This window comes from Procambarus clarkii, chromosome 14, assembly GCF_040958095.1.
Source record: "Procambarus clarkii isolate CNS0578487 chromosome 14, FALCON_Pclarkii_2.0, whole genome shotgun sequence".
Lineage (NCBI taxonomy): Eukaryota > Metazoa > Arthropoda > Malacostraca > Decapoda > Cambaridae > Procambarus > Procambarus clarkii.
Window position 1 is genome coordinate 2,087,724 of NC_091163.1, and position 12,822 is coordinate 2,100,545.

The 12,822-nt window shown below is 46.2% G+C and overlaps 1 protein-coding gene across 5 annotated transcripts in view; it reads right to left on the reverse strand.

The window, feature by feature from the left end:
• Positions 1-12,822, reverse strand: part of PolD1 (DNA polymerase delta) — a 163,097-nt gene that overhangs the window by 89,011 nt on the left and 61,264 nt on the right. For all 5 annotated transcript variants that reach the window (XM_045763369.2, XM_045763378.2, XM_045763359.2 and 2 more), the window contains exons 9-11: positions 7,897-8,063; positions 6,333-6,478; positions 6,028-6,127 (exon numbers count right to left, since the gene is read on the reverse strand). In XM_045763369.2, the coding sequence (XP_045619325.2) occupies positions 6,028-6,127; positions 6,333-6,478; positions 7,897-8,063 (413 nt within the window). The remainder of the gene's footprint in view (positions 1-6,027; positions 6,128-6,332; positions 6,479-7,896; positions 8,064-12,822) is intronic.

Consider the following 12,822-nt stretch of genomic DNA (forward strand, 5'->3'; position numbering starts at 1 on the left):
CCTCCACCACCTTCTTTCTCAGCTTGTTTCAACCATCTACTACTCTGTTTGCAAAAGAAAACTTTGTAATGTTTTTTCAGCACATTTGTTTTCTTAGCTTGAATCTGTGTGTTCTTGTTCATGATTTTGCTTGTTTCAGGACTTCTTCTGTCAAGTTGGTTTATTCATGTTAGTATTTTGTAAGTGGTGATCATATCACCTCTCTTCTATATTCTAGTTTTGGTATGTTTAATGCCTCTAGCATTTGAAACTCTTGTTTTTCAGTTCCAGAAGCCATTATGCACCTTGCCACTGTACTTTTTCCAGTTTATTAATGTTGACCAGATTATAATAAACATTAATGTTTATTAATGTGCTTGAAATTTAGGTACCATATTCTTATTTTGGTCTCACAAAAGTCATGAACAGTTTCTTTAGTATTTCACCATCCATTTACTTACTTTAATGTGCTTATACCTTCTGGTGGTTTTATCTGGTTTGGGTTAATCTCTGATCCTAGAGCTCCCCTTGCCACCTAGAGGGTCAAATCTGGCCCCGGCAACTATAAATACATCAAAATTGTTACTTGGTGAGGGTAATACACAAATGGAATGAGCATCAAGTTAAGGTCATGGGAGCCACCTTACAACTTCACAACTTCAGAGCAAGTACAATGGAACAATAGAACATAAGGAAGTATAAATGAGTCAGGTTCAACAGAAGAGAGGCAGGACCATACAGTTAATTCTTACTCCAAGCAGCACAGCAACGCAAGCATACTTATTTACAGTACAGTATATAAATTTATTTACGTAGAAAAGTTAGAAGTCTTACAATCAAACCATTCAGTAAAACATCACATGTGTCAGTGTTGTTCCCATCAAGGGTTTGAGTGATTTCCAAGCTGACTTAGCAGTGTAGGTCTTCGTACACAATGGTAGGGAAATTGGCTCGTGAATACAAGAGTGCACACCATCAGAGTGCACAGACCTAAAATCTTTAATTATCGACTGAGGTTTATCCTGTTGGGTCTTTCTTACAGTCAGCATTGCTAGCATGCCAATGACATCACATGGGTGGTTGTGGTGTCTTGGCCTCCCTTGTTAAACATTCTTGTCTTGGAAGCACGAGAAAGATGTTGGCCATTTTTACTTGCTGTGAGATGGTAATTCTCAGCCAATGGTCAGAGTGGGAAGATAAAGGGATAGCTGTCTTGAATTTCCTAATGGTCATGGCTGTAAAGTATAACATTCATTATGTCATGGTCCTAGCTGACAAGTGTAAGCCTTCATGACTGGAGCAGACATCAATGACTCTGTCTCATGGGTCCATTTATACACCTGACTCTTTGTTCCCAAGGAGAATGATCAGGGGAAAGGGGAAAGTGCCAAGCCATTATAATTATATAGCACTTGGAAGGAGTCAGGATAAGGATTAGGGATGGGACAGGAGGAAGGAATGGTGCCCAACCACTTGGATGGTTATCTTGAGGTTATCTTGAGATGATTTTGGGGCTTTAGTGTCCCCGCGGCCCGGTACTCGACCAGGCCTCCACCCCCAGGAAGTAGCCCGTGACAGCTGACTAACACCCAGGTACCTATTTTACTGCTAGGTAACAGGGGCATAGGGTGAAAGAAACTCTGCCCATTGTTTCTCGCCGGCGCCTGGGATCGAACCCAGGACCCCAGGATCACAAGTCCAGCGTGCTGTCCGCTCGGCCGACCGGCTCCCCCTAATGGTTGGTTGGATGGTTGGGGAGCCAACCTGCATGAAGCGTGACCGTCACTCCACTGTCCAGCCCAAGTGGTTGGGCATTGTTCCCTAGGAATGCTTGTGTGTTCTTGAAGAACATTCTGTTCCCAGAAATTGTCTAAGCCAGACATACATGATCTCCCTAGATGGCCATTAGTTTTTTTGTTTTGTTTTTATATTATTTTCCACCACAAACATGGCCACACATTTACAGTGCTAACCAAACCAGCATATATACATTTTCTTCTGTCTTCCATGGACAAGGTTAGGGATCTGTTAAACATATAATTCAGTGATTTGTTGAACAATCAACCACAAAAGGTGATTCCAGTGCTATTAAAATGCTAATCTAACCTTCAAACATAAATACACATATTTACATCTGTCCTGAATAAACAGTGTTGAAGGTGTCTTTTACATAGCATCATTAACATGCGTTTACAAAGGCAAAATGCAATTCTGACCAACTTACACATATCCTGTATGCAAATACACATACATATACATATATACACATTTGTGATCACCTCGTGACAATTCTCCAACGTCAAGTTAAACCACCGTGCCTATATTCAAGATAATCAAGCTCTCATTTCAGAATTGCAACCACAACATTACAGTATATTGATTATCCATTCATCATTCATATGAGTTGCTAAATGTAGTAGAGACCAAGTGACCTCCACAGATAATACAAACTATCAGAAATCGTGTTGCATTTAACACTTTGGCGCACTCGTCGCACCACCCCTCAACTATGCGATATGGGTCCCAGCGTTTCACGGGAGCGCGCGGTAATTCTGAAAAGTGTATACTCTCTTCAACTTTGTCACCTCAATTCTCGTCCTACGAGATTAAATTTGGTATCATTGTGTTCGCAATAGAATTCTCTACAGCACTAAATGCATATAAACTCCAAAAGCCCGGCTAATTACCCGCAGCAAACAGAAAGTACGAACGAGTTACCCAGGAGTGCGCAAAAACGATAAAATGTGTTCACTCTTTTCACTCTGGTTACCTCAATTTTCGTCCTAGGTCTTTCATTTTGGTATCAATGGGTTCGCAATAAAATTCTCCAGAGGAATATTAGCATATAAAATAAAAAACCTGGTCACGCTCTACCCGCCGACAAGTTGAAGACGGGCCACGCGTTAGCGCCCAGACGCCTTCCAGCTACACTCCCAATTCCTGCCCACAAATGTTTAGTGGAGTCCTTCTATCTGTTGTGTAGTAGTTGTACATCACATAAGCATTGAGATAGCCATTTGCACAAAACAGAAGGTCATTTTCCTCGTCCATTTGTGAGTTTTCCTTGTGAAGTGATAATATTAGATCATTTGGTCAAAGTGATCAACACCTTTCATGTTTGTATTGTAGTCATAGATTACATTCGGCTTGTTGACAGTTACCTGCTGCACTGAGGTTGTTCCATCACAATAGGCGCGCATTTTAAAACCAGTACCCAAAAAATCGGATAAAAACCTGATTTTTGGCGATTATTTTAGTGGACGACGCAGCATTGCGTCGTCCCCGAGACTACCGACAGTAAACTGACGACGCAGCATTGCGTCATGCCCGGACGAAAGTGTTAAGTGATCCGTGTACTAAGATAATGGGAAAGGTTTCCAGTGAACTATGCAGTGAAACGAGTGTTGTCACATGATTCTCGGTGTGTATTTTCTCTAGACTGTCATTAGAGTGAAACCTAGACTTACTGCCACTACTTTGTGTGTACTGTGTGAACCACCTGCATACACCCACAGGTGTTGTCAGCCAGCCACCACAGGCAAAGTTACCACAGCCATGTAGGCTGTTGTGCTCGCTCCAGTTGTTACCAAGCGATGCCATTCTTCCACCTGTACTTAACACACAGCCTATTGTGTTTGACTACCACATCTGTGAAATCTTGCATGTCCAGTCATATGCAGGTAGTGCATGAAGCAGAGGACTGCCATCTACTGTGTCCATGTCTAAGCTATGCTATGGTTATGTATTCACCTAGTTGTGCTTGCAGGGGTTGAGCTCTGGCTCTTTCGGCCCGCCTCTCAACTGTCAATCAATCAACTGATTATTTTTTCTCTCTCCACACACACACACACACACAAGACGTTAAAAGTTAAGTGAGACACACAAGTGACAAGTGTTAACAAGTTAAGTGAAAAAGTGGTGGAGGCCAAAACCGTCAGTAGTTTCAAAGTGTTATATGACAAAGAGTGCTGGGTAGACGGGACACCACGAGCATAGCTCTCATCCTGTAACTACTCTTAGGTAATTACACACACACACACACACAGGAAGCAGCCCGTAACAGCTGTCTAACTCCCAGGTACCTATTTACTGCTAGGTGAACAGGTGCATCAGGGTGAAAGAAAATATGCCCATTTGTTTCCGCCATCGCCAGGGATCGATCCCCGGTCCCTAGGATTACGAATCCTGAACGCTGTCCACTCAGCCACCAGGCCCCCTGTGTGGTGGTGTTCATCTGTCAAGATGAGGGTCGGTGTCATCTAAATGAGTGTGCTGAAGCTGGCCATACTGCAAGTATAATCTCTACATTTTTGTTAAGTGTTTTTCTGTGCATTGATCTTGGTGATCAGCCAGACGATCCTCAACCTCTCAACACCCACAACAGGCGTGAGGTACGAGATCAAGTAAGACTAAACAGCACTTATGTGATTACTTGTTTGGTACCACATTACATACCTGTCATTTGTGTACATGTGTACATACAGATCTACACACCAGTCACATTTAGCTACATCACATGTGTCTGTCACACTGATCAGTCATTCGAGTTGATTCAGTGCATGATTATTTTGTTGGTTTTCATGTGCATGATTATTTTGTTGGTTATGGTGTGAAGGATTACTTTGTTGGTTTTAGTGTGCATGATTATTTTGTTGGTTTTAGCATGCATGATTATTTTGTTGGTTTTAGCATGCATGATTATTTTGTTGGTTTTAGCATGCATGATTATTTTGTTGGTTATGGTGTGCATGATTATTTTGTTGGTTTTAGCATGCATGATTATTTTGTTGATTATAGTGTGCATGATTATTTATTTTGTTGGTTTTAGTATGCATGATTATGTTGTTGGTTTCGGTGTGCATGATTATTTTAATGGCTTCAATGTGCATATAAATTTTGTTGGTTTCAATGTGCATGATTATTTTAGTGTGCATGATTATTATGTTTTAGTGTGCATGATCCTGTGCATTAATTCCTTGCCACCAGCACTGATAGTTTACAATTGGTTGTCAAGTGAAGTGTACAGATATGTTTTGGTCTTCTAAGAAAGTGTAATCGATCAGTTGGATGCTCCATATCCCTCTGATGCGATATTAGCCTTGCATAGCCCAATTTTAAGTAAAATCAAACACCTGATGTTTACTGAATAAATGTTAACTTTTAAGCTCAATTTTATGTTTAAACCAAACCTCGGTACTGTTGCTATTGCTACCACTATTATTGCTCGAGATGAACCACTCAATTAGTTCTAGGGTATCAAAACCCTTTAGCCCAAAATCCCAGTAAAACACAAAGTTACTGATGTAGGACCCGAAAGATAATCCTCTAGAGTGCTCACTGCACTGGAGAAACTAACAGCCCAGTGGCTCAAGACTTGGTGCACACCTGTCTGAGGAAGGAACACCTTCAGTGGATTTCTTGATCCACAAGATCAACACCAGTTTTGTACGTCTCTCTCGTAAATTCTTTTGCCATTGATAGCTCTTGTGAAGCCATCTGCCATATGAAAATTAGAGATATTGCAGTCATTGCAAAAGCATTATTACACAAAGGGTTTAAATGAGGGAAAACTATGAATTATTTATGCAATTTATATTAATTATCTATTAAGAAAAATATCTGCCACTTCCACCCATACCATTAAAGTTCCCGAGAATTTATACACGAGTACACCATGGCCAAATTCAACACACTGGGCATCTGTGACCCCTATCATGACTTGCTGCAAGTGCCAGAATCCTGCCCTCAAAGATATGGAGGAAGCTGAATGAGTCCTAATACAAACTCAAACCACTTAAAAGGAATACCTGGTAAGTACATTTTTCAGTCCTAAACCATTATTAAGTCATAACTCAGCAAGGGTGAAAGAGGAAGTCAATATGTTTGGTACAAATGAATGTCAAACAAAAACTGGAAATTATCCCCAAAACACACTATCAGAAGCCTTGGTGTCCTTTGGTGTACCAGAAGGCTTCCTATAAATTGATTTCTGAGTGAAAGTAAACTAATATTAGTAGTGTACTCATAAATTTTGTGAAATCTAATTACCATTAAGAGATCAAATTGGCATCGTCCTTCAATGTTGATAGACTTGTTCTCACGTCGGCCCATCTGTCTACTCTGCAGCACCGAGTCCTTTATTACTGACCTGGAAAAAGAGTATATCGGTATTCACAATTCATTATTAATTAATCACTTAAAGTAGTTCTTATTAAAAGATGTAACAGACAGAAGTACAATTGAAAAATTAGGTTCTAAAACTATACAAAAAAGATATGCATGTAAAACTTAATAAACAAACCCCATGTACACTTTAATAACATAGCATGCACAGACAAAAGAGCTTTACACACCTAATAGATTTTATTCTGCCGAGGAAGGAGAACATTTGTGATTTAAGATGATTTGCCCTGTTTATCAAATATGGGAAATCAAAATTGTTGATGTTGTAGCCTGTGATGATGTCCGGATCTACTTCTCGTAAGAACTTTGCCCATTCCTGCAACATTAATGCAATTGCTAAACTTGTATGAAAACAACACAGAGATTTCAATATATTGTACTGCAATTAAGGCCTGAAAAGAATTTCACTGGCTTATAAAAGAAGATATATAAATTTCTTGATCACTATGGATAGTTCATACAATCGTAAGGACAGACAAGAATTTTGGGTAACAATATTGTCTCAAATATTAAAAATGTGTAGTAAATTTAGTGTCATCTGAATCATATGAAAATGTATACTTGGAAATGTTTAGCGAACTGACTAAAGGCTAAGTTCAAGAGAACTCCAATCAAATATTTATACAGGTTCTCCAAGCAAGTAATTGTACAGTTTCTATGCTCTGTTACATGCAGCACATTTATTTTGTACTCTGCATTATTTTTACTTGTTACAATGTTAATCAGCCTTCATTGTATGTACCTTCAAAACCAGCAAAATTTAATATCACAGTACTGTAGGTTATTAATAAAATGCAGTATTTTATTAAACAATTGAACTTTGTTTGCCAAGAAGATGATGTGAATTTGTATATATTGTTCATGCTATTCTAGGAGTCTTCCTAGACTATTCTCAGTGACTTCCCTGAGGTTATGCAGTGGTACTTCAGGGTCAAATACAACATACTAGGAATCGGTGACCATCTCAAGACTTACCAGGAACAGGCATCGATATCCTGCCCCTTCAAAAAATGAAAGAAAACAGACTTAAAACACCCCACACTGAGGAAACCCCACCAAAATGGCTAAAGAAAAGCTAAGAAGAGCAGGTCTGTATTGGATAAGGCTTAAGGAAGGTGCAGCTTGTTGCTGCCATTTTTTATTCTAACCTCTGTATTTTCTCTCAAGGCTAGGTTTGTAAGTTTTCTAGTGTTGTTCTTTAAAGTTTTTACTTTGATCAGTCTAGTTAGAGAACTGGATGACTTGCTCTAGGTTCGGTGCTAACCTGAACATTGTAACAACATAATGTATGCAACTGCACAAGGCCTATTTGCCTATATAAGGCAGGTCTTATATATATTCAAACTTTCTCAGGTATGTCTAATCTATGCTTTTCCAGTACTCTGTACAGCTTGGCAGGAAATGTGGATGCTGTCACTGCTGTGTCTAGCCCATTTGTTTTTTTCACCTTGAAGGCAGGTTCTGAGGACTTCCTAAACCCTTACATTTAAAATTTTTTCCACTGGTTGAAGTTGACATTATATTCACACCCAAAGCCGCCTCTGATTCTTTTAACAAAACATTTTAAGCCCCCCTTCCCGATAATATTTTTCAGGCTTCCTTGGATGGTGCTTCCTCACAAAATGAAAATAGGACAGAGGCTAATGATGATATGAATATCAGGTCCTGTGATAGAATAGCAGTTAATAAACTTGTACTTCATGTTATATGACTAGTCAAATTAATGGTATTTACCTCCAACATTTCTTTTTCCTTGTTATAAGACTTAACCTTGGCACCCAGAATAGGGGCACACTGCTCCAAGGTGAAGATAGTGCGTAAAAAAGGTTCTGCTTCTCCCTGACGTTGCACCATGTTGCCAATCTGAATCACAGGGTCCTTATCGGGCTCTGGAAATACACCTAACCAAAAACCAAACAAAAGCAAATTTAATATTCAAATTAAAACACTGTACCCCAACCCAGCAAGCATATTTTTAATAAAAACTAGATAAATTAATCTTCAACCATGAAAGAATACATTCAAATTCCATTTATCCAAATGAATTAGGAATTGCTTACCATTTTTCTACAAAAAAGTAAAAATCTTTTAAATTTTTAGGACTTATTTTTTATTAAAAAAAAACCAGCGTTGAATGTAATGAAACACCATTTTCTGGGTGAGCCCCGGAGGCTCCCTGGAGCTTATCGGGCTAATGTGTGTTATGTTAGACCGGGACATTAGCTATGGAGTTCAGACCTACCAGGGACCAGCGCCAGAACCTGGCCCCTTCAGAGAGGTTTCAGGGAGCAATGGCCCTGGAAAACCCCATATGGTTGGGGGTTTTCCTTATCTGCCATCGACCGGGGTTAGGCACCCAGAAAGGTAGGCGTAACAAAACAAACCCCACATGGTAAAAAACTACAACAAAAACCGAACAGAGAGGTAGAAAACTCCCTACAATCCCAAGGAAAACAATCAAACAATCAATTTACTGCCGCGCCGGTCGTCCGCGCAGCCCTCCCCTCCCCGGGAGGGGGAGGGGGGGGGGGGCCCCGGACCTCACCGCGCCGGCTGCCGTCAGTTCGGAAACTAGGCTTCAACCAACGCGAAAAAACCCCGCCGACCGGATGGGAGGGAGGGTAACCAGGGAGCCTCCGGGGCTCACCCAGAAAATGGCGTTTCATTACATTCAACGCTGGTTTTCTGGGGGGAGCCCCTACGGCTCCCTGGAGCTACATACCCAAAGAAAAGGAAAAATGGGACTTACCCGGGAGGCGGTGGCCACAAACTCCTCAACTCGAAGTCGAGACAACTGGCTGCAACCTGCGACCCAAAGCAACACAAGAACGACGAGGAGCAGGGACATTCACCAAATAACGGGCGGCCAGGACCCTGTTCGACTTCCAAAATCCACGCGCCCGAATATGAGCCCAAGACATATTACCAAACACGGCAGCCAAAGCCGCAAACTTCCTAACGTCATGGGCGCGAGGATAGACCGCAGGCTGGCTAGATTTAATAACCCTGCGGACAACCTGGGAGACCCGAGCCCTGGAACAGGGAACGAAGGAAACCGGATCAACCCAAAGCGCATCCCCAGCCACTCCGGCCGAAGCGCGCAGGTAACGGCGAAGTGCAGCAACAGGACACAACACATGATGCACCCCCGGCCGAACCAACCAAGCATCAATGACCCACGGACCCCTCCGGAAAGCAGCCGTCTCGTTCTTTGCCAGAAAGGACGGAGAAGGCTGCAAACGGACAAACCTACCCCCAGGACCAAAAGAGCAGTAACCCCTGCGCCGGAGGAGAGCATGAAGCTCCCCTACCCGGCCCCCAGAGGCCAATGCCAACAAAAACAAAGCCTTGGAAAAACAATCAGGAACCGAAGGGGCCACCACAAACCGAGGAGAGGAAAGATAGGAGAGCACCCTGTCCAAGGACCAGGACGGCTCAGGCGGCGCATGAGCAGGCCGGAGGTGAAACATAGCACGGGAAAGCTTACGAAACGGGGCGGATGTGACGTCCACCCCGAAAGCGAGCTGGAGCGGCTCCGCCAGCGCCGCACGATACGAGGCGACAGTATTAGGCATCAAATGACGGTCCTGAAAAAGCCAAGTAAGGAAGGACAAAACAACCCGATCCGAGAGAAAAGACAACCTACGAAGAGCCAGAAAATGGCGAAAGGAACGCCAGGAAACTTCATACTGTCGCCTAGACGAAGCTCTCAGGTGGGACACCATCAAAGAAGCCACCTGATCACCATAGAAATGGTGATACACCCGCGTCAAAAAGACCAGACGCGAAGAGCAGAGGAGAAGGTCGAACCAGCCCCGTACCGGATCGGACCGACCTGCTGAAAGAGGCGGAGCCGCGGGAAACGTCCCGGGTTCGGGCACCGAGCCAGAAGCACCGGAAACCAAGGCTGGGCCGGCCACCAAGGGGCCACGAGGACTACTCTCCCCGGGAATGTCTCTAACCGAACCAGAACCCGAAGCAACAGCTGGACCGGAGGAAAAAGGTACAGGTAACCCCACCTCGACCAGTCCTGCCGAAAAGCATCCACCGAGAACGCCTCGCAGTCGGGGAAGGGCGTCACATATAGAGGGAGACGCCGGGACCACGCCGACGCGAAGAGGTCCACATCTGGGAGACCGTACGTCTGGCAGATCCAACGAAACGAGTCGTCGTCGACCGTCCATTCCGTGGACAGGGGAAGGAAGCGAGACAGACCGTCCGCCAGAACGTTGGACACTCCCCGGACGTGAACCGCACGGAGAGCCAAACCCCGAGAATCCAGCAGACGAACCACTCGAAGGGACCAACCCCAAAGAGCCAAGGACCGAAGAGAACCCCCGCGGTTCAGGCAATGAACCACCGGAGAACAGTCCGAATGGAGGCGAATGGTCGATCCCCGAGCGACCCGAACCCTCCGAAGCGCGAACCAGACAGCCGCGAACTCCCGAACCGTGCTGTGAGCCCGATGGAAGGACGGACCCCACCGACCCTGGCCTGCCTGGTGAGCACTGGTCACAAAGCCCCAGCCGAGAGACGACGCGTCCGTGAACACATCGAGCGAGGGCTCGGGAAGGCGCCAAGGCACCGAACCCCGAAAAATCCGAAGAGGAAGACGGTGACGCAGCAACCGACATAAGACCCCCGGAGGGCGAACCCAACGATCGCGAGAGAGGCGGAAAGGACGTCCCCGAAGGAACCAAAACAGACGCCGAAGCCAAACCCGACCCGGCGGGTAGACTAGCATGGCGAAGTTCAGACTCCCGCACAACCGCTCGAGCAACCGCCGAGTGACCCGGGACCCTCTCAGAAACAGCAAACGGCGGTCCCGCAGCCGTCGCAACGCCACCGGAGGTAGAGACAAGGAAGCGGTCCGAGAATCTCAAACAAGACCCAGCCAGGTCCGAACCTGGGACGGAACCAGATGGGACTTCCTCCAGTTCACCAGGAACCCGAACCTGGCGAGCTGGGAAAGAACCAAATCCCTGGCGAGCAGACAAGCTGACCGACTGGGAGCCCACACCAGCCAGTCGTCGAGGTAGGCCAAAACCCGAATCCCGAGAAGACGCAGACGGGTCACCACAACTCGGGTCAGACGCGTGAAAACGCGAGGTGCCAGATTCAGGCCAAAAGGTAGGCATCGAAAACGGTAAGCGTGACGCCCTACCACGAAGCCTAACCAGTCCCTGAACCCCGGATGAATAGGAACGTGCCAATACGCGTCCTTTAGGTCCAGGGACACCATCCAGGCACCCGGCTCCAACAGAAGCCGGACCTGAGACAGAGTAGTCATCCGAAAGGAGGGGCAAGGAATCCAGGGGTTCAGACGGGACAAGTCCAGAATGAACCTCAGATCCGCACAGTCCCGTTTCGGCACTGGAAACAGGCGGGAAACCCACCTGAGGGACGTAGTCGGTTCGACCACGCCCAAGCGCACCCACTCCAAGATGACTTGACGAAGCGCAGGAGAAGAGACCTGCCCTGTTAGCCCCGAACCCCCCAAAGGAGGACGAGTCGCCCAACGCCACCGCAGGCCGGATGACACGACCGTAAAGGCCCACAAATCGTGGGACCAAGCGTGGGCAAACAGAGCGAGCCTCCCCCCCATCGCCCCGTCAACGGGGCAAACTGCGAAAGGGCCGACGCCCCGCACGAGAACCCAACCGTCGAACAGGGCGAACACTGCGCCGCCCAGACGACGCTGGCCCCAAAGGGAACAACGGCTCAAAAACCGGCACCAAAGGCCCACCTCGACCAGCGGAAACCGAAACCCTGGCACGACCCCTCCGAAACTGCCGAGAACGACTGCTCCGGAGAATCAACAAGTCCGCCATAGGACGACAACTAGCCGAAGCCGCATGCAGAAACTGGGACACCGCAGACTCTGCAAACAGCAACGGACAAAAAGGAGACGAAAACCTAAGAGCCAGGGCCCAAGCGGAATCCAAAGAGAGGGCGAGCACAGCCTGACGGCACGCGAGGCGAGAAGCAAAAAACAGAGACACCGCTTCCTTCAGGATGGGCGCAAAGAGCTTCAACAGTGCAGCCGACGCCCTAGCTGCCGAAGAAAGCGCCCCGGACGAAGGCCCATCAGCCAACGCTCCCACATCCTCCTCGAGCCAAGTAGAAGAGAGCTCGAGAAGGGAAAAGAAACGCAAGACCGAAGCCAAATGCCCACAGGAGCGCAACTCCTCCGCAACCAATGAAACCGAAAGCTGAGGAACCTGCACGTGAAGCTGGAAAAGGCCAACATCCCGAGAAAGCACAGGAGCGAATAAGCAAGCATTAAGGTGCTCAAACTCGCCCCCCAGGTAAACCTGCATAAAAGTAGCAGTCTCGCGCCAATCAAGCGTGCGGGTCCGACAGAACCCATGCCACGCCCCCAACGAAAAGAAAGGGCAGTCTGCTAGCCAGGAAGACCCCGGAACCTCCAAACGTACCCAAAAACGGGAAGAAGAACCGAACTCAAACGAGGACGGATCCATTGGGGAGGCATAACCCGGGTCTCGCAAGAGGTATGCAGCAAGAGCTTCCCGAGCCACCTTCGCAGAGAGACGGGAAGTAGCAAACCCCTGTAAAGACGGAGCCGAGGTACCCAAAGGCGCCCGGAACCGAACACGGGGAGGAGCCGAACCCAAATCATACTCATACAGGGAGGGAGGA